We start from the raw sequence: 22,041 nt of genomic DNA on the forward strand, positions 1-22,041 counted from the left end.
GTTTTCAGAAGGTGGCAGGGAGGCCAGCGTGTCTGGGGAGGAGAGGCTGGGGGAGAGGGGTAGGAAATAAGAATGGTAACCGGACAGAATTTATTCACCTCTCCACCCCCTGCACTAAGAAATGTGTACAGAACATAGTAGGTGTTCAGGAAAAATGTGTTGAACGTTCACATGTGACACGTTAATGCCAGAGCAGGGAACGGTAGAGAAAATCCTGAATAGACAAATTAAGTTTCCTCCTATCCCAGCAGAGTGGAGGGCTTGGAATAGATACTAGATAGAGTTGTTAAACTGTCACCAGTCAAATGGGATTGTGACCTCACATACCCATGAGGTGAGCTACAATTCAGCCTGCTGCCCAGGGCCGGCCTGGGTTTCATGGGTGACTTCACAATGGCCAGCGTGGTGCCCTGCCCACCGCCACAGTCCCAGTCCACCATGCTAACCACCCTGTGGCTGCTGCTCAACTTTGCTGTCCCCTTGCCAGGGTTCTATGTCTCCTTCAGCTGTCCCAACGAGAAGCAATGCCAAAGAGCCCTCCTCTCGGACAATGACGTCTTCTTGCCCTGCAACTCTCCTGGGTCACAGTGGTACTTCTTCCTGCAAGACGGGACCAGCTGGTCCCACACACTCTCCAGTGCTTCCAACATAGAAATCATACCTGACAGCGGCGTTCTCATTCGGAGTCCGTTGCCCTCCCAGACGGGTTTCTACCACTGCCAGGACAAGGACGGCCTCCAAGTGGTACAGTATGAGATTGACTTCCAGGATGTCAGCACCCTGCACATAACACACAAGGGACTGGGTCAGAAGCCCCTGCGGAACGAGAGCCTGAGTCTGGGTGGCAAAGGGATCGTCTTCACCCGCTGGGAGCCCTGGCAGGACTGTAACCGCTGTGGGGGGCTGGGCGAGCGGAAACGCCTGGGGTACTGCTACATCGAGGAGCCCCTGCAGGAACCCATGCCCTGCTGGCTGTATCTGGGAGGTAGGAAGGTGTGGTCCAGCCGCATGCGGCCCGAGATGCAGGTGGACGCCTGCCGTGTCCCGTGCACGGCACTGACGTCGGATTACGTCCCCTTTGACAACTTTGAGATCACTGAGGAGTCGGGATCCGTGTGGCTCACCTGCCCCCTGGGATCTGTCTACAGGTGATGGAGACAGGCACCAGCCCTGCCCTTGGCTCCTAGCCAGGGTCCCCCAGGCTGGGAGCCTTCATGATGAATTCCTGCAGAGGGGAGGGGGCCCACATGGTCAGATTGCTCTCTGCTGGCCTCATCAGATGTGCCTTTGGTAAGAGCCCCCTGGCCCCCACACACAATTGAGTCACACAGGTAGAACAGGACTGCTGACCCTTTGGGAGGGCTTGGCCGATTCTGTGGCCGCTCCTGTGGTCGGCCATGCCGTGGATGTGGCGCTCATCAGACACCCCTGTGGAAGCCCCCAGCCTGGGGGTGGGGGTGGGGGTGGGGGGTGGACAGCCCGGGGTGGTCAGGGCTGGGATGGGAGAAGCCCACGTGAGTAATGAGGCTATGCCGGGGGAAGCTCAGAACGCTGTGGGACCCTGAGACCTCTGCTCATTGGGGAGGATCAGAGAGCCCCGAAGAGAGGAGGCTGCCCCGGGAGGGTACTCATCAGGGTCTGCCTCGCAGAACGCACACTCATGTTCTTGTATTCCTGCCTGGAGCCCCTGGGAAATGTCCCCTTGGCCTGTCTTCCCTAAGCCACCCGCACTGATGACCCTGACCCCGGTGAGAAGAATTACAACCACTCACAGCCCTGCACTTTGGCCACGGGCTGCATCCCAGCCCCAGAGCCAGAGCCGTGGGCCCCAGGGGGGCCATTTACTGATGAAGAAGCTGCAGCTCTCAGAAGGCACAGTCCTTGCCCGGGGCCGGCCCCCCCCCCCCCCATACACCGGGGCCCTAAATCCTGCAAGCTTGGCTGCAGAGTCCCCGTGGCCTCCAGCCCCGCGTGCCAGGGATGGCCCCTCCCTTGCAAGGTGGGGGCCCCAGCAACCCCTTGGGGCCTCTGTAGCCACAGGCTCTGTCAGTGTGAACCCGCCACCTCCATCTGGTTTGCTTTCCCTTGTTCCAGCTGTGACCTCTGACCTCTTCTCCTTCTCACCCTCTCTCCATGGTGTCCCTTCCTCCTTTTTCCCTCCTCCTTTAAGGATAAAGGTAACAGCTACTCCCTATAACCCTCCCCCGCCACCCAGTTCAGAAGTGCAGGAAAGGGCACACGAGCCTCTCCTCTTACCTGGACTGGGCCACCCACTCCACGCCGCTTGCCAGACAAGGAGTCCCTGGCTGCCAGTCACTGGGGACCTGAGATAAGAATCAAGGGAGGTCCCCAGAGGCTTTAGGAGTTGCCGGGTCTCAAGGGAGCCGAGTAGAGTGGCATTTCCTGTGAGGTTTACATCTTGGACTCTGGATTCATCCAGACCTGGGCTCCAATCCCAGCTCTGCTGCTTTTCCAGCTGTGCGACTTTGGGCCTGTGGTGTCCCTCTGGGCCTCAGTCTCCCTGTCTGTAGAATGCGGGTTGCATTCATTTCCTAAGGCTGTCACAACACAGTACCACACACTGGGTGGCTTACAACAATGCAAATGTATTCTCTTGCAGTTCTGGAGGCCAGAAGTCCAAAGCCAAGGCGTCACCAGGGCCACGCGCCCTGTGAGATGCTGGGTGGAATCTGTCCTGCCTCTGCCTAGCTCCTGGGAGTGGCAGGCAATCCTTGGCCTTCCTTGGCTTGTAGCTGCATCCCCCTGCCCCCCCCCCATCTGTCCCTGTCATCATTCGGCATTTTCCCTGTGTGTTTGGGTCTGTGTCTCTTTTCCCTTTCTTTTTTTAAAATTTATTTAATGTTTATTTTTGAGAGAGAAAGACAGAGCGTGAGTGGGGGAGAGACAGAGAGAGAGGCGGACGCAGAATCCGAAGCAGGCTCCAGGCTGTCAGTCGGCAGAGAGCCCAACGCGGGGCTCGAACTCATGAACTGCAAGATCATGACCTGAGCCAAAGTCGGACCCTTACCCCACTGAGTCACCCAGGCGCCCCTCTTCTCCCTTTCTCAAAAGGACCCAGGTTGTATTGCATTTAGGGTCCAGGGATTTACTCCAGTCTGACCTCGTCTTCACTGATTACATCTGCAACACCCCAATTTCCAAAGAAGGTCACGTCCTGAGGTTTAGAACACGAATTTGGGGCGGACACGATCCAACTCAGTGCAGAGGTCTTGGTGGGCCCGGCCTCTCGGGCTCATTGTGATGTCTAAGGGGCAAATGCCTGTCCAGACGCAAAGCCCCACCCTCTAGTGGGTGTTCGTTTTTGCTTGCATGATGACCGGCCCTGTCAATGCCGTCTGTTGGGTCTCCTTTCTGTTCCTCGGTCACGACGGGCTGAGAAGTTGCCAGCACTGAAAGGAGATGAGGGAGCCAGCCCTGTGTGCCGAGGCACAGCCCTCGAGGCAGAGGGAACAGCCAGGGCAATGGCCCTGAGGCAGGAAGGTGCATGCCGGAGGACCACCTAGGAGGCCAATGTGGCTGGGGCAGCCTAAGTGAGAGACAGAGTGGGGAAAATGAGGCTCGGCCAGGAAAGCGGTGGGGGGCGTGGGGGGGTGCGTTCTTGCTGATTCCTCCAAGTAACCCTCAGAGGCAGGTATAGTCACACCCCCCGGTTTTCAGATGAGCAATGGGAGGCTTGAAGAGCTAGAGGCATTTTCCTGTCGCAGATTGAGTGGGGGTGGGGCTCTGAGCTCCCCGACGCCCGTCCCCACCTTTCCCCTGCTCTGTAGCACTCTTGGAGGGCATGCCCTGTGCGCTGTTCCCCAGGGAGGAGGGCGCCGCTGTCCCCATCTCCTCTCAGACACCAGTCCCCCAGGTACCCCCCGCGGCCACAGCAGCTGACCTTGTCCTCCTCTGCAGGCCCATCCTCTGGGAGGCCGACAACATCCCCCTGACCTGGCAGAGCCAGCTCTCCAGCCAGGACTTGGACACCATTCTGGAACCTTCCAACGGCGGCAAGCAACTGCGGGTCTTCCAGCCGGCCATTTACAAGTGCTTCGTGCAGCAGGAGCTCATAGCCCGGTTCAACCCCGTGCCCTTTCCAGGCACGGCGGAGACTCGCAGGGAAGAGGAAGGCGGGCCACCCCGGGGGAAAGGGAAGACCCAGGAGGGGAAGGCCAGCTCCATCCTCAAGGGGCTCAAGTTGCTGCTGCTGCTGGGCACGGTCCTGGGCCTGCTGGGGGTGCTGCTCAAGATCTTCCACCCTTCCCAGGGCAAAAGCAGTGACCGGGTGCTGCTGGTGAAATGAAGCAAGCCCTCTGTGCCCAGGACACTTGGCCTCCTGTGTCTCCATCACTTTAACTGTCCTTCCCAAGGCACTTCTGGGGGGGTGGGGGGCGGCAGAGGCGGTGCCCGCAGGTGCAGAACAGGCCCATGGCCACAGCGAAGGCTGATGAGCTCTTCCCTGTTCCAGGTCCTGCTCGGTTAACCCCTTAGCAATCCCCATCCCGCAGATGAGGAAACGGAGGCAACTACTGTCCAGTAATTGGAAGGTGGGGGGTGGGGGCGCTCCAGTTGGAGCTCAGGTTGCCTGGCTCAAGTCTTGTGTTCTTCACAGGGAGGACGGGAGAGATGGAACTCACCATTTTCAGGGCGAGTCTCTGGGAGTTGGTAAACTGTAGCCACCTTAGGCAGCTTACTGCATTCCCCCGAGGACAAGGGCTGAGACAGGATGGGAGGGGGTAGCGGGGGGCGGGGGTCACACCCCGACCTGCAGATCCGCACTGGGCTCTGCCTTTCCTTGGTCGTCCTTGCCCCGCACTCCCTCAGATGTGCTGAGGGCTTTCAGGCTTAGCCATATCTGTCCGAGGCAGAGGGTGTTCCCAGGGTCGTAGCCCCGGGCCGCCGGACCTGTGTCACCCCTCCTGGCTCTTGCAGTGGAGAGAGAGCCCCAAGAAGGAGAGACAGACCCATTCTACCAGGACAAGGCACCAGGCCTGGCCCAGCTGACCCACGGGAGTCACCAAGCCTAGTTGTTCCCAGAAATTATATACACTGTTCCGCAGAGTGCAAGAGTGAGAAATAAAACATTAATGCCTCGTAAAACTCGTTGCCCTGATATCCCACTGGACAGATCTGAAACTTCCAGAACAGAGCTTCTGCCCCTGAGCAGAGGGCAGAGCTCACTCCTCGCTTACCAGACACTGTTGCCAAAACACGTAAGGCTTCACACGGTGCCCACAGACGCAAAGGTTCCTGCAGAATCGGGAGGACATTCGTGGAGAACTAAACAGGGTCCGTTGGGAAACAGAGGCAGAGAATAATGATGACAGCAACGGCAAATATTTGTGAACTTCCTGGCATGATCAGAACTCACACCCTTCATGAACTTAATGTCCTCACAGCCACCCATGAGGCTGGGGTTCCTCCGAACCTTGTTTTGAAATAGTTTTTTAACGTTTATTTATTTTTGAGAGACAGAGAGAGACCGAGTTCGAGCGGGGGAGGGGCAGAGAGAGAGGGAGACCCAGAATCCGAGGCAGGCTCCAGGCCCCGAGCTGTCAGCACAGAGCCCCACGCGGGGCTTGAACCCACGAACCGTGAGAGCATGACCTGAGCCGAAGTCGGACGCTTAACCGACGGAGCCACCCAGGCACCTCCAAACCTCATTTTGTAGTTGAAGACATCAAGGCACAGAGGGCTCAAGCACCCTGCCTGAGGTCACACAGCAAACTTGAGATGGGGCCAGCAACGGGAGAGTGAAGGAAGACCTTGGGGCCCTCCGACCAGCTCCCCAGAAGCCCCGGTTTCCTGCACCCGCGGCGGCACATGTCGCGGTAGCCGGGGGTGGAACAGCCAGACCCAAGCACAGGCTGCCCCCAGGCCTGAGGACCACAGTCCACAGCCAAGGCAGTCCGTGTCCCCCGGCGGCAGGCAGACACTAAGGTGACCCCAGTGATTTTCACCTCCTGGTGTCCACGCTTTGTGGGGTTCCCCTTCCTGTCCAGTGTGGATGGCACCGGTGACTTGCTTCTAACCACATTCATATTCTTACTGTTAAGGGGTCAGAATGTCACCCCTGGATGAGGGTACATTGTATGAGACTCTGTCTTAGCCTCCCGGATGCAGAGAGAGGCTTGCTGGCCGGGTGAGGTCAGCAGCCATGACGCAGAAGCCTGCTTGGTGTGAACCGTGAGCGGCCTCTAGGAGCCGCAAGTAGTCTTTAGGACCTGAGGTGACAGCCCGGGCCTCAGTCACATGGTCCCCAGGAAATAAACTCTGCCAACAATTTGAGTAAGGCGGGAGGCAGGTTCTTCTGTCGAGCATCCGGATGAGAACACAGCCTGACCGACACTTGGACTGAGCAGAGGACCCCAGGGAGCCGCATCCGGACTCCTGACCCCTGGACACCGGGCTATCATGCACGTGTGTGGTTTTAAGCCACTTAGTGTACTGCCATTTGTTACGCAGCAGTAGGCAACAAACGCCCCCCCCCCATAACCCCCAGTCCCCCTGAGGTCCCCTGCAGCTTCAGCGGTGACGCAGACAGTTGCCTCCCCTCAGGAGCCAGGCCAGCAGCTGGGCAGCTGGTGCCCCTGGGAGCAATCCTTACCCAAGAGGGATGGCGGTGGGAGCCACAGGTCTGGGGCGCATCCAACACCTTCCTTCAGGCTCTTCAGTGACACTGACCTTCAGGTGGGCACAGCGGCAACCGGCCCATCCATGCCCGTTCATCAGGTGAGCCCCTCTCGGGCCTTGCTCTCCCTCACTTCCGCGCCCCCAGATTAGATTTGGCAAGTATTTTCTCAGCCACATGTTCCCCTCTTGTCTCCTGGGACATGGATGTTAGACCTGCTGCTGTCCCACGGGTCCCTGAGACTGTTGATTCCCCACCGCCCCACCCCCCCCGCCTCCATCTTCTCTTCAGGTCGGAGAACGTCTGTTGATCAAGTTTGCTGTCACCTCCCTGGGTCCTCTCTGCTGGGTTCTTCCGTCCGTCCAGTGAGCCTTTTCCTTTGGCTAAAGTATTTTTTGGTTCTCAAATTTCCATCTAGTTGTTCAGACCTCCTAGCTCCTTGCTGATACTTTCTTTTTAACAAGAATTTCTTTTTTAATGTTTGCTTTTGAGAGAGAGACAGAGCATGAGCAGGGGAGGGGCAGAGAGAGAGAGGGAGACAGAGAATTGAAGCAGGCTCCGGACTCCAAGCTGTCAGTACGGAGCCCGACGTGGGGCTCGAACCCATGAACCATGAGATCATGGCAGAAGTAATCCAAGTCACTTCTAAGCTAGAGCACTTAATTCCAGAGCAAAATACTCTGGAATTTCTCTTTCCAGATTCCAGATTCCAGATTCCAGATTCCAGATTCCAGAGCAAAATACTCTGGATTCCTCTTTCCTCTGTGCAGAACCCATAGCCCTTGTGATGGAGGGTGTTCTGCCAGCCTGGGTCGAGGTATGAGCAGAGTTCCAGCTGACCCACAATACACATGGCACATAAGTTAGAAATGAACTCTTGTTATTATAAGCCGTAAGGCTTGGGGGATGTTTGTTACCACAGCATAAGCAGCCTATCCTGACTGACACACTCTCCTTCCAAAACACTTTTCACTTCTGCGATTTTTCACTTGCTTTTGTCGCCGTTGGGCTAATATTTTTCTTTACCCACTGAACTGAGAGCTCCATGAGGTCAGGGATCTTTTGTGTTGTTTCCCCGCTGTATCTCCTGAAACAGCTGGAACATAGCAAGAGTGTCAATTGACTGAAGGAAGAAATCAATGAGCCATAATCCTAGGAGGTCAGTATAATTATCGCTATTTTACAGGGATGAAATGGAAGCTCAGAATGGTTGCATTGGTTGCTCAATGACACATGGCAGGAAAATGGCCGCGATTGGATCAGAACCTAGGTCTCCGTTCAAAACTTGTTCTGAGTACTGTGTGGCTACCTTTCCTGGACAGGAAGGCCTTGGGGTGCTAGGTGTTAGACTACCTTCTCAAGGGTTTTCAGCCCTACCTCCAATATCTCTGCATTGGTGACATTAAAGGACAAAAGGCTTGGGGCGCCTGGGTGGCTCGGTCGGTTAAGCAGCCGACCTCGGCTCAGGTCATGATCTCGCGGTCCGTGAGTTCGAGCCCCGCGTCGGGCTCTGGGCTGACGGCTCAGAGCCTGGAGCCTGTTTCGGATTCTGTGTCTCCCTCTCTCTCTGCCCCTCCCCCGTTCATGCTCTGTCTCTGTCTCAAAAATAAATAAACGTTAAAAAATTTTTTTTAAAAAAAAGGACAAAAGACTTGGGAATCTATGGACCACTGGTCATCTCTGGAATGAGCCACAGCTGGCCAGACAAGGCGGGGAGATGCAAAGTGAGGGGGTGTTTGTCAGCTGTCTGCCCTTCGTTTTACCTCTTTTTTTTTTTCTTTTTTTTAAATTTTTTTTTCAACGTTTATTTATTTTTGGGACAGAGAGAGACAGAGCATGAACGGGGGAGGGGCAGAGAGAGAGGGAGACACAGAATCAGAAACAGGCTCCAGGCTCTGAGCCATCAGCCCAGAGCCCGACGCGGGGCTCGAACTCCCGGAACGCGAGATCGTGACCTGGCTGAAGTCGGACGCTTAACCGACTGCACCACCCAGGTGCCCCCGTTTTACCTCTTTTTAAAACAACTTCCCTTAGCTGAGTGCTTAGTCTCTGCCAGGCACTGTGCCAAAAGCTTTAGGATCATGAGCGCACAGCATCCTCACGACCATCCCAAGTGATTTGTTTTCCCCACAGGAGGAAACTGAGGGCTAGAAGGGTAAATCTACTTGCCTATGGATACGCACTTAGTGTATCAATTACGGCTGCAAAATAAAAACATCCTCCCAAATCAGGGATTTAAAATAGTAAGAGTCTATGATTGCTGACAAGTCTAGCGACCAGCTGGGTAGTTCGGGTCTCAGCTGGGATTATTCGTGCTTCTCTGATCAACAGCGGCCTGGGGTGGGCCCTCCAGTCTTGGCCGAGGTGCCTTACGTGTGCAGGAGTCGGCCGTCCCGGCTGGAGCAGGTGCCGGCAGTGGGCTGGGGCAGCTGGGCTCTCCACGTGGTCTCATCCTCCAGCAGGCAGAGAGCCAGGCTTGTCCACAAGGCGGTGGGAAGGGTCCAAGAAAGTAGACAGAAGCTGCAGGGCCTTGGGGCGCCTGGGTGGCGCAGTCGGTTGAGCGTCCGACTTCAGCCAGGTCATGATCTCGCGCTCCGTGAGTTCGAGCCCCACATCGGGCTCTGGGCTGATGGCTCGGAGCCTGGAGCCTGTTTCCGATTCTGTGTCTCCCTCTCTCTCTGCCCCTCGCCCGTTCATGCTCTGTCTCTCTCTGTCCCAAAAATAAATAAACGTTGAAAAAAAAAATTAAAAAAAAAAAAAAAAAAAGAAGCTGCAGGGCCTTTTGAGGCCCAAGCTCAGAGGTAGCATTTGACCAGGGACTTGGGCAGAGTGGCCTTGGCTTGCCATCCATGTGCCTTGAAGGTTAGGCTTGGGGAAGACCCCTGGGCGAGACTGGATTAAATAAGATCTGTTATCTACTGCTGCGGGAGAAACCATTTAAAACGCAGTGGTTTGATGCGATTATTTCTTTACCTCTCCATTCTGTAGGTCGGTAACAGGCTGGGCTCAGCTGGGTAGTTCTTCTGGTCTCCCGGAAGCTAGATGGCTCTGCTTCAGGGGGCTGGGTGGCAGTTGGCTGGGGAGCCTTCGGTCTCCTACCCGCAGCAGGCTAGCCTGGACATGTTCACGAGGTCATGGCAAGGCTGCAAGAAAGCAAGCAGAAGCTGCACAGGCTAAGCTTAGAAGTAGCACAGCATCCCTTTCTCTGTGTTTTGCTGGCCGCGGCACGTTACAAGGTCAGCCCAGATTGTAAGCGTGAGAAAATAGACTCCATCTTTTGATGGGAAGAGGAGCAAAGTCACACTGGCAGAATGCATACCGGGAGGAGTGATGGGCTGCATCCTTTCTGTAATCGCTTTACGTAGGCAGCAAGGAACACGGCTGGGCTTCTGACCCAGGAGGAGGAAACTAAGTCTTCCCAGCTGTATCACTCGTGTTCCTTTCCTTAGCTTCCCCACCACCCCATGTGTTTCCCCTCTGTGTTGTTTGAGCCTCCAATAGCCTTCTGTATCAGTCAGAACACCTTTGGCTGCAAGTACCAGAGATCCAGGCAAAGTGGTTCAAGCTCAGAAGGAGCGTATTGGCTCTTGGAGTGGAGAAGTCCAAGAGTAGTTTTGCTTCAGGCACAGTTGGATCCAGGTGCTCAAACAGTGTCCTCCCACGTTGTCTTCACTCCCCTTTTTTCTGCATTGCCTTAATCCTCAGGCAGATGCTTCCCAAGAGATGAGGGCAGCTCCGGGATTACATCGCAGTGGAAGGAGAGCATACCTCTCACGACGCGACAGAAACAACGGCAGAGTGCTCACTGTGTGCCAGGCACTGTTCTAAGCACTTGGCAGGTGGTAACTTATTTAGTCCTCACACCCCCTGAGGTTATCATCATCTCCAGTTTACAGATGAGGGAACTGAGGCACAGAGATTAAGATCCATGTCTAAGGGTTCACAGGTAACGAGTGGCCAGGCCGGGAGCTGAACCCAACGAGGCTGCTCCAGACTCCTTGCTCTTAACTACTTCACAGAAAAGGAGTCATAATAACAAGCCTTATTCAGAGAAGATACTCTGTGCCTGACATTGTTGGGAGCATCAGGACATAACGGTAATAATATCCATTGAACCATTTAAACCTTCCAGCAACCCTATGGGGTAGCACTGCTATTATGTCCATTTTGCAGATGGGGAAGGTGAGGCACTGATAGGGTGAATAAGCCTGAGGTCACGTGTGGGGCAGCGAGGAACTGAATCCTGACAGTGCAGTCCAGAAGCTGTGTCTGCTGTCCCCAGCGTCCCTCTTCTGAGCCAGGGGTGAGGTCAGCCTCCGAGAACTTTAGGAAGGGAGGTGGAGGGGGGGCCCCAGGACAGCCCAGTCTTTCCCCTCACCGTGTCTGTGTCTCCCTGCTCTCCCCTCCACCCACGGCCTGGCACAGCCTTCCCGGAACCCGCTTGTGAACAGACTGACCTAATGCAGGCTGGGCCAGAGGGCTGAGTCCTGGCAAACGGGCAGCGGCCGGGCCTGAGTCACCGGGCAGGGCTTGCCAGGGCCCGGAGTGGCGGCGTGAGCCTGTGCCAAGGAGGGCATGGGCTGAGAGGGACGACACCTGGTGCCACCGGGCAGCTGCAGTTCCTTCTGAGCCCGTGACCTTGACACCCGTTAGATCTCTGCAAAACAGTCAAGCCAAGTCATTTTTTAATGCATTTATGAGAAACCCAACGTGGCTATTTATATGGTTTTGATTTGTCAGCCGACTGAGAACTGAGTGAATGTAATGACATCTCATGAGCAGAATCCGGGCGTCACCGCCTGCCCCTTAACGAAGACAGCAAGCATGCTTGGCTACATGGGCTCCTCGGGTTCCCAACCTGCTGGCACGGGGAAACTGAGGCGCAGAGAGAGAAGGTCACTTGCTCGTCGCCTCAGCTGGGACATGGCAGAGCTGGAAATGGACCCAGGAAGATTCTTAACCCGCTCAGAAAACCTGCTCGGCTGTGTGGTCGGGACCCATCTACCCCACTGAGGGCAAAGCTTAGCTGTTCGTGGGAACCTTCGGGAACATTCCACCCGCTTTACGTTTCTTCTTCTGTCCCTCATCCCACCCCTCCCTCCTCACTGCCTTCTTTTGCCTTCAATGTGAAGATGTGCTCTTCTCTCGTCTCTTTCCTGCCTTCTTCGCCTCCTTCCTTCTTCCTTCGCTGACCTTCTATCAAGGCAAGAATCACAGCGCTAACGCTAACTGGCCTTAGAGAGGGCCAGCGGGGCCCTGAGCTCCCCACACGAGGAGCTCGCCGGCCTCAGTGGACTCTCTGCAAAGTGCTCCTACTATTGCCATTTTACCGATGCAGGCGCGTGCCCGGTGGCTCCTCCACGGTGGCTCGCTCTGCACTTGTGCACCGATGTGGCTCCTGCGGCTGAGATTCAAGCCGAGGGCGCTGGAAGTGAGCCACGTAACTGTCCACGTTCGGGCAAGCTGATGTTTGACTAACGTTACGCTGCAGTGACCCTTCGTGGCCGCAGGTTCCCACGGGGGATCCCCGGTGCCACGGCCTTTCACGGGATCCGCCCTGTGCCTCTCGGTCCCCTCCCTGTCCCTGTCGCCGGGAGGATCGAGTGAGTTAATGCATGTGTAGTGCTTACGTAACAGTGCTCCAGCAGGTCTTAAGGGATAACCTGCTTCAAGTCCACGAGCCCCTGGCTTGCGGACCTAAGTCCCTTGTTCTGTAGAAGAACTAAGAACTTTCCTCGAGATTTGCAGACCGCTGGCCTTGGGAAGTGAAGGCCCACACCTCCCCAGAAGAGAAGGCATGACCACATTTGAAAACAGCCGTCCCTGATGCCGAGTCTGTTCAGGGCCGCGTGGACCTCCGAGGAATGGCCTGGCCGCCAGCTTCTCCCGCACACAAGCCCCTGCCCTCTTCCTGTGCCTTCCACGTTAAAACCCTCCGGCTCCCCCTGGACAGGGCAGGTGGTTTTGAGACATCAGTCCACCATCTTCCCGGGTTGCCCGCTTCCTGAATAAAGCAACCTTGCCTTCCCACCGTCACTTGTGTCTCGAGTACTGGCTTTAGAGCGGCGAGCAGCCGAACCCGAGTTTGGAATCCGTTCTCGGCCCTGTAACACTTAGAGCAGCGCCTGGCTAGAAATGTGCTTCCGAATGTTGGTGGCGGCAGCTGGTGCTGCTGTCTTCAATGGTGGTTTTTGCAGAACTGGCCTGATGCTGGGAGAGGCCCCTGTGGCTGTGCCCCTGTGGGCCGCTTCTCGTCTGGTGGGTCCAGCCGGGGTCTTCCCTGCAGGCAGGCTGTCCGGCTCCACCGGCCTCGCTCATCGGCGCTGATTTTGCTGACCCGCATCCCGGATGCCAACAGTGGGTGTGGATGCTCACGGGAATGAGCCGGGCAGACACTGGGGAGCTCACGCGCAGAACCTTCCCGGCTCCCAGATTCACGCCTTCGGGCCTCATTTCCTTTTTTTTTTTTTAATTTGTAAAATATTTATTTATTTACTTAATGTTTATATTTGAGAGAGAGAGAGAGAGAGAGAGAGAGACAGAGCGCAAGCAGGGGAGGGGCAGAGAGAGAGGGAGACACAGAATCCGAAGCAGGCTCCAGGCTCCGAGCCATCAGCCCAGAGCCCGACGCGGGGCTCGAACTCACGAGCCGTGAGATCATGACCTGAGACCAAGTTGGAATGTGCAACCCACTGAGCCACCCAGGCGCCCCCAGCCCTCATTTCCTGACATAGCAGCTGTGGCCTCCGTGCCTGCCACCCCCTCCCTCACCCACCCTCCACCACTTCCTCCCTCCAGACACAAGCAGTAGTCACGGCGGCCTGTCACCCTTCCGTCACCATCTCCCCATCTCTTAAGATGTTTATGCCTCTGGGTTTTGATTCGTCAGTGTCACCCGCAAAGCCATGGACTTCCTGCCCTGGGGGATGAGGATTCGTTTCATGCCGTGTCCTTCCTGACATAATGACTCGGCTCAACGTCCCTGGGCCTCAGCTTCCACATCCGGAAATGAGAACAACAGCAGGTACCTACCTCACAGGGTCGTGAGGGTCACAGGGATGAACCCTGTAACGCCCTTGGAAGAGGGCCGCACCTCCCGTAAGGGGGTATGCCGGCCATTGTCGTTATTATAATTGTCATCCCTTTTGGTTTCTCTGTTAGCTTTGTAAGTCCCAACCACAGACAGATCTCCATTTCCCCTTCCTGCCTTTCCTCCCTGGACCTGGCGACTGTGAGCCACTGAGGACAACACCCTCGGCTGGCCCCCCAGCAGGAGAGAAGGGCACCGTCACCAAGAAAGATCCAGGCTTCTGCCCGATTTGAGCCGACTTTATTTTTTTAAATGTTTATTTCTTTATTTTGAGGTGGGGCAGGGGCAGAGCGAGAGGACGAGAGAGAATCCCAAGCAGGCTCTGCACTTGTCAGCTGAGAGCCGCCGTGGGACTCTGTCTCAGGAACCCTGAGATCATGACCTGAGCTGAAATCAAGAGTCTGACACAGAACGGCAGGATCACGACCTGAGCCAGTAACAAGAATGGGACTCCTGACGGACGGGCCACCCAGATGCCCCGAGCCACCATTGATTTGAGCATCTTCCACAGCAGTGGACTCAATTTCCTGACTCTCCATAGGCTTTCCTTGCCCCCCCCCCCAACACTGAATTATGAGAATTTTCAAACCTACAGAGAAGGTGAATGAATTTTACCATGACTCCCATGCACCTATCATCTGGATTCTACACTTGTTAACGTTAAAAAAAATTTTTTAATGTTATTTATTTTTGAGAGAGAGAGAGGGACAGAACACGAGTGGGGGAGAGGTAGAGAGAGAATCCGAAGCAGGCTCCAGGCTCCGAGCTGTCAGCACAGATCCCGACGTGGGGCTCCAACCCACAAACCGCGAGATCGTGACCTGAGCCGAAATCGGACGCTTAACTGACTGAGCCACCCAGGCGCCCCTTGTTAACAATTTTCTACATGTGCTTTATCACATACCTATCTGTCCATCCTCTATTTATTCAACCACATGATTTCTTTGCTGGATTTTTAAATGAGTTAAAGTGAAGTATTTTCAAGCAGACATCTGCACTTTTAACTTCTAAATATCTCAGCGTCCATATCACTAATTAGAATTCAATCCTTACGGTTCTTTAAAAAAATTTTTTTTAATGTTTATTTATTTTTGGGAGAGAAAGAGAGACAGAGCATGAGCAGGGGAGGGGCAGAGAGAGGGAGACACAGAATGTAAAGTAGGCTTCAGGCTCTGAGCTGTCAGCCCAGAGCCCAACGAGGGGCTCGAACTGGCTCAGATCACGACCTGAGCTGAAGTCAGCTGCTTAACCCACTGAGCCACCCCACCCAGGCTCCCCACGGTTCTTTTGTGAGGTGAAATTTGCATACAATGAAATGCGCAAATCTTCAACACAGGTTACTGGGTTTTGACTGGCACATAGACGGGTCATACCAACCCCTATTGACACAAAGGACAGTTCCATCACCCCACAAAGTTACCTGCTTGGGTCATCCCCACCCCACCCCCAAAGGCAGTCATGGCTCTGATATTTTTTTACCTTCATTGTCAAATTATCAGGGTCGATGACACGTACGTTCTGGGAGTGACCTTCACCAAACTTTATGGGTTGGTGGGTAGAGTTTAAAACATAACGACTGTTCCCCTCTGAAGAATATGGAAAGCATAATCAACACTATGATGCCAGCAGTGACTGGGCCGGGAGGGAATGGGGGGGCTCTCACGCTGACAGCCAGGACCGTGTCTGGTGAGGGCAGTGCTCTGGGCACCCAACGGGCCATACTGTTGACGTCCCCATGCCGTCCCGTGTGCACCACGCACACTGGGTGTATCACGTAGGCCGCTGCTGGCTGCAGGTAAGGGAACAAGAGATTCCAAATACCTTGAAAACTAAAGGCCTTTATTATTTTCCCAAACAGCTAATCTCACCAAGGTAGGGAGGTTGTACAGGGGTCAGCCCACCCGTTGAACGGTGTTCTTGTGAACGGTGTGCACGTTCAACGGTGTCGGACGAAGATTCCTCGGCACGTGGGCAGTGTCTTCCCTTAAGGTGGCAACATAGCTGCCACAGTGCCAGCCCTTGTTTCCTCTAGAAGCAGAACACAACAGCCTTATACTTCCTTTTGCTAAAATCCTACTCTGCCCGTCTCCCCCCTACATTTTAAGTGTTTAGCCTCTCCGGGTTTGCTCTTGGGACTTAGTGTAAATCCTGCTCTTGGCTTTGAGGATTATAGGCTCTTCAAAGTGCTGGTGAAAGAAATTGCAGAGAGAGAAGCAGAAAAATGATCTTTCTTTGCAGCTGCAGAAATCAGACACTCCTCGGCAACGTAAAACTCCCCTTGCAAATACTTTTCGTAGGCCATACAGACTTCAGAGATTGCTACATCTTGTGAAAGGCAGCTCCAACCTTCCAAAATCTGTAATTCTCATTTGTCTTACTTAATAACTTATTGCCCTGGGAATAATACTTAAGTGGGCATGTAGATTTTGAAAAGGCTAAATATTTGTGAGGTGTTTTTTCGTTGTTGTTAAACCAGGGGAGTGTTATTAGCACCGCCCCCCCCCCCTTTTTCTCCCACGTGGTTGGAGGGCAAAACCAAACACAATCTCTGTTGTGATTCTGCTTTAGACTAAGAGTTCGAGAAAACGAAATCCCACCATCAGTTGGTGTCGCCCCATGCCGCCGTACTTTCTGTGGGAGGCAGAAAAGGGAAGCGTCTTTCCCTTGCATTACTTTTTAAGAGCAAAACCATTTTCCTCCAGAAATCTCCCCTAACCACTTCCCAGCAGACATACCCTCACATGTTCTTGTCTAGGAGTGAGTCACGGCTCCTTCCAGAACCAGTCACTGACCGGGAAACTGGGGAACTATGACTGCCTTAGACACCTCCCCGAAACACATGGACAGAGCTAATAAACAAGCTAAGACAATCAGGGCTCAGCCTACCAAGAAGCAGGGAAATGGGTTAGCACAGTAATAATGCAGATCCCCACTTCCTGATGCTGGTTGCATGGCTGTTTCTGTAGGCACCCCACCTCTGGCCTCGCACTTTGCTTCTGCTTTTTTGCCTCAGGTGGAGCGAACCCCAAACATTCAGGCCTTGTAGAAAAGGAGCCTCTAGAGGGGACGTGACTTCTGAGCGAGGGAAACACCTGCCCACATCCCTCAAGGGGAAAGTACCTAAGCTTGGCTGCCTGAATATCTTTGAGGCTTTGTTATCTTGGAGGCTACGGAAACCCAAACTAACTTAAGCACCAAGGGAACTTACTGATTCTTCCAGTGAAAAAGTCCAGTGGGAGGGAGTTTGGATTTCAGGTATGGCTGGATCCAGGTGCTCCAACAATCTCAGGACTGTACATCTCTCCTTCTTTCACCTTTTCTTCCCTCGGTATTGATTTCATTTTCAGGCAGGCCCTCTCCTCCCCCGGCAGTGCCAGCCTGCCAGCCTACCAGGTAAGCAACCACGGCAGCACAAAACTCAGCGTTCCAGTAGTTCCAGCAAAAGTCCTGCAGCCGTCTCTCATTGGCTTTCCCTGGGTGATGTGCTCATTTGTGGAGCTGGGGAATGGGGCTGACATCAACAAATTGCACAAAGAGAAGGAAAGGATGGTTCCCAAAAGAAAACGAGAAGGGAAATGAATGCCCATTGGGCTAATAGATCTCTTACGTATAGAGAGAGCCCCTGGGAGCACCAGCCTATCCTGTTTTATCATGAAGAGCAGTACAGTTGCTAACAGGGTATAACAGGCTAAATTAGCTGGGGGTAGTCAGGGAAGGCATCTTGGAAGAGGCACCATGGGAAGCAGAGCCCTGAGGAATACAAGACAATGTGCCAGGCACAGGGACCTGCAAAAGCAAAAGACCCGAGACAAATCAACACTTTATGGGTGAGTGGATAAATGAATTAATGAATGAATGCCTACAGGCAGGAACTACATACAAGAGCCCTGACTTCCCGCTCAGAAGGAAGCCATGAGCTCTGTAGCAACGGGGGAGCTGGGGTCAGACTGTAGATACTGCAGGGGAAGAGGACAGGGCAGACAGCCCGAGTGGGGAAGGGGGAGAGGTGTATGCACTCCTCAAGAGCCAGGAGGAGAGGGTGACAGTGAACCCTACCTTGGAGACCACGTCCCACAGCCCTCCCTCCCCTTCTGAGGCTGCTGGGGCCACCCAGAAACCCTCCCCCTGTCCAAAGCTTGTTTTCCTCTCCCTCTCCCTGCCCCTCCCCTCCCCACCCTCCCACCCTTCCCTCCTGCTCTCCCTTCTCATTCTCACTTCCTTTTTTTCTGTTCCTCAAACACACCAAATTTTTGTTCCCGTCTCGAGACGTTTGTTTGTGCTTGGCTGTTCCCTCTGCCTGAGACACCCTTCCCCAAGAACTTTGCGAGGCCGGCTCCTTCTTAGCCCTCAGGTCTCAGCCAGGTCCCCTCCTCCGAGCAGCCCTCCCTGACCACCCCAACTGAGGGACCAGCCCCCTGCCCCACAGCTCCTTCCCAGTCACGGGGACCTGCTTTACTTCCTTTTCCCTGAGGCTTTCATGTTGGTGGGGCTGCTGCGGTCACAGCTGTCACCCCAGTGCCCAGCACACACCCTGGCACAGGCTAGGTGCTCAGAGGGCTCAAGGTTCAGCTGCACTCCCTGTCTGCTCTTTTCCAGGTGATTGTGCCTTCTCTGTGCCTCAATTTCCTCTTCGGTAAAGCGGGCGTAACAGTAGACACGTCCTCTGAAGACAACCTATCTGAGGCACTCGGAGTGCATGCAGCTTGGCTCATACAGGTGCCCCCTAAGGGTCAGCCACTATAGGACTATCATTAGCACCTTAGGGCTGTCGTGAAATCTCTGGGAGAGGGCTGGCACGGCGGTTACCTGTACGTGACTCCCCAGTGCTCAGATTCCAGCCGTGACGGTGGCTTCCTGGCTGTGTGACCTTGTTCTCTGAAAACTGAGGCTCACCGTAGTACCTCCACGCTTCTCCACCCCCCCCCCCATCACTCCTCGCCATCAGGGATGCGCGTGCTGGCGCAGCTCACACAGCAGGGGTGCAGACGTAACGAACTCACGCAGATAAAAGTGTCTAGTGCAGGGCTCCGGGCAGCAGATGGAAAACTGATTCACAAGGTCATTTGTTCAGCCAGCTACAATCTAGAGGGATTTCTTGGCAGGACATGTGACTGCCAGTGGCCTGGGTCAAGCTTCACCTCCAACCCTCCTCCAACCCTTACCTTAGCTCTTAAGGGCCAGCTAAGGGCCGTCCCCTGCATGTAGGATGGATGGGAACAGCAAGCGTCAGCCCTATGATGCTCCCTGCCCTGCTCATGCTGTCACCAGGTGGGGGCAGCTAGACTAAAAAGGGTCCCACAACTCTGGGATGAACACTTATAACTAGGGGCACTGGGGAAGAGTGGGAGGGGGTAGCCTAGAACAGGAAGTTCCCTGGCCCCCAAGCCAGACACCTTCCTCTCTCTCCTCTCTCTCTCTCTCTCTCTCTCATCTATCAACCTGTTATCTATATCTATCTCTATCATCTCTCAGAGCTCAGTGGGCTTAACCCTTTAGGTCACTGGGGGATGGGAGACAGGGTCTCAGGAAAGCTGGGTGGTTTTGTTTTGTTTTGTTTAGACTTTGGTGGGTTTTTTTTTTCTTTAGACACGGGTAAAATGTGCCACAAAAATATGAAGTCTGATATTGATATATATATCAATCTATCTATCTATCGATAGATATAGATAGATTGATATAGTGTTCTTGTTTTTGAAAAATTTTACAAGTAAGGACATGGAAAATAAAACAAAACTAGTAAATTAAAAGCACTGCTCTGATAAAAAAAAATGGGCAAAAGATCTGAACAGACACTTCTGCAAAGAAAATATACAGATGGCAAATAAGCATATAAAAACATGTGTACCATTATGTGTCATCAGGGAAATGTAAATCCAAACAAGATGCCACTACATACCTATCAGAATGGCCAAAATCCAAAACACTGACATCACTAAATACTGGCGAGGATGTGGAGCACCAGGAACTCTCACTCATTGCTGGCGGGAGTGCAAAATGGTCCAGCCACTTTGGAAGACAGTTTTTCAGTTTCTAACAAATCTAAACCTACTCTTACCACGTGACCCAGGAAGAGCACTTCTTGGTGATTAACCCAAGGAGGTCAAAACTTGGGTCCACACAAACACCCGCAGCCAATGTTCATCACAGCTCTATTTGCAATTAGCCAAACTTGGGAAAGACTAAGATGTTGTTAAGCAGGTGAATGGATCAGTAAACTGTGGTATATCCATCCAGACAATGAAACATCGAGCAGCACTAAAAAGAAATGGCAGGGGCGCCTGGGTGGCTCAGTCGGTTGGGCGTCCGACTTCAGCTCAGGTCACGATCTCGCGGTCCGTGGGTTCGAGCCCCGCGTCGGGCTCTGGGCTGATGGCTCAGAGCCTGGAGCCTGCTTCCGATTCTGTGTCTCCCTCTCTCTCTGCCCCTCCCCCGTTCATGCTCTGTCTCTCTCTGTCTCAAAAATAAATACACGTTAAAAAAATTTTTTTTTAAATAAAAAATAAAAAAATAAAAAGAAATGGCAGAACACAGGGGATTTTTAGGGCAGTCAAACTACTCTGTAGGATAAGACAATGATTGGCGTGTCATACATTTGACCAAACCCATAGAATGTACACAACCAAGAGTGAATTGTAATGTTAACTATGTACTTTGGGTGATGATGTGTCACTGTGGGTTTGATCGTAACAAATGGACCACCCTGGCGGGAGGTGTTAATAACAGGAAGGAGGCTGTGCCTGCAAGGGCTGTGGGCATAGGAGTTTTATGGGAAATCTCTGTACTTTTCACCCAATTTTGCTGCAAACCTAAAATTGCTTTAAAAATAAAGTTTACCAATTTTTTTTTTAAAGTATTGCTCTCAATCCCAGTGGCTTTCAAACTTTCTTGACTCTAAAAAGTCACTTCACATCACAAGTCAGGATGAACATGTGCTCCCAACGGAAGTTTCCCAAAACAATACTTCCTAATAGCCCAAGACAAATTCTGATACTTTGGAATTTCTTTTCTCTTCTACTCAATTTCATTTTAAAAATGCTTGTCATGACCTTCTAAATTGATCTCATGAACCACTAATGAGTCACTACTCACAGTCTGCAGAGCTTTAATTACGTGCAAGAAAGGATGTTTTAACACCAGGAAAAAATGGGAAGGTTGTACCCAAAGAATATTCCTTTATGCTGAATACACTTTGCTTGATAAAAACATCACAGTTTTCCTTTTTAAAAAATCTACAGTGGACAGATGAGAATGTGCCATGGATAGGTACAAATAGGGGAAGCTATTTCTGTGGGATTAAATTCATTCATTCATTCATTCACTCATTCAACAAACGTGTGCTGGGTGCTGGGGTTTCAGCTGCGGCGTGCTGGAGCTGGTTGATACAAGTTGGCAGGAATTGTTAAAATTTTCAGGAATTTTGGTTGAAATCACACGGGTGGCTTGAGACAGGCCACGCCAGTCATCAAAAGCTATCATCAGTGCCCCCCTACACACACACCTTACCCCTTTGGAAATCAATAAAAGGAAACCTTACTGAAGTCCAGTGGGAGGCTGGAAGGGGGCCGTACTGCTCTATGTCGATTGCAGGAAGAATTGTCAATTCCTACAGACCCCAAGGAAGAATCCCCAACAGGAAAGAATGATCAACTAAAGGCCCTAAAACCTGGACCGTTCGGAAGCTCAGCCAATGAGAAACCACCATCACTCTTGCTTTTCTCCGATGGACTTCCATTCAGAACAACAGCTCCCGACTTCCTCCTTTTTCTCCATAAAATAATACTCCTCTCCTTTGTTCTCTGGACTTGCCTATGGTTCTGCCATTGTTTGCACGTTCCAAATTGCAATCTATGCCATTCCCAAAGCAATCCAATTTTGCTGGCAAAATAATTGACTTTTAAGGTGAACACCCTATATAGCTGCTCATTAAACATTTGTGAGCACACTACTGGTCAGTTCCCCGCATGGACGGAGCTTACGTTCTTTTTTTTTTTTTTTTTTTTTAGAGAGCGAGAGAGAGAGAGAGAGAGAGAGAGACCATGAGCGGGGGAGGGGCTAGATGAGGGGTGGGGGGAGAGAGAGAGAGAGAGAGGGAGAATCTTAAGCAGTCTCCATGCTCAGTGCAGGGCCCAATGTGGGGCTCAATCCCACGACCCTGGGATCATGACCTAAGCTGAAATCAAGAGTCAGTCAGATGCTCAACTCACTGAACCACCCAGGTGCTCCGAGCTTATGTTCTCAAAGGGAGTGAACAGTTTACCGAAATAACCACACACACATATAAACATGTAAATGCTGTGAAGGAAAAGTACAGGAATTC

The 22,041-nt window shown here is 53.1% G+C and overlaps 1 protein-coding gene and 1 long non-coding RNA gene across 2 annotated transcripts; one reads left to right on the plus strand and one right to left on the minus strand.

Annotated features, from left to right (window-relative positions):
* Positions 1–210: 210 nt before the first annotated feature.
* FAM187B (family with sequence similarity 187 member B) lies at positions 211–4,330 on the plus strand. The gene is made up of 2 exons (XM_040446150.1): positions 211–1,148; positions 3,919–4,330. Exons 1-2 carry the CDS (start codon positions 379–381, stop codon positions 4,304–4,306), a joined length of 1,158 nt encoding a protein of 385 aa, XP_040302084.1. The 5' UTR covers positions 211–378; the 3' UTR covers positions 4,307–4,330.
* Positions 4,331–15,542: 11,212 nt separating this feature from the next.
* LOC121011582 (uncharacterized) lies at positions 15,543–17,642 on the minus strand. The gene is made up of 2 exons (XR_005781649.1): positions 16,460–17,642; positions 15,543–15,752 (listed from the first exon to the last, which is right to left on the minus strand). It is a non-coding gene; the product is annotated as an uncharacterized LOC121011582 (long non-coding RNA).
* Between the last annotated feature and the right edge of the window lie 4,399 nt (positions 17,643–22,041).

The sequence above is a fragment of the Herpailurus yagouaroundi genome, unplaced genomic scaffold, assembly GCF_014898765.1.
Source record: "Herpailurus yagouaroundi ecotype Mexico unplaced genomic scaffold, PumYag 194, whole genome shotgun sequence".
Classification (NCBI taxonomy): Eukaryota; Metazoa; Chordata; class Mammalia; order Carnivora; family Felidae; genus Herpailurus; species Herpailurus yagouaroundi.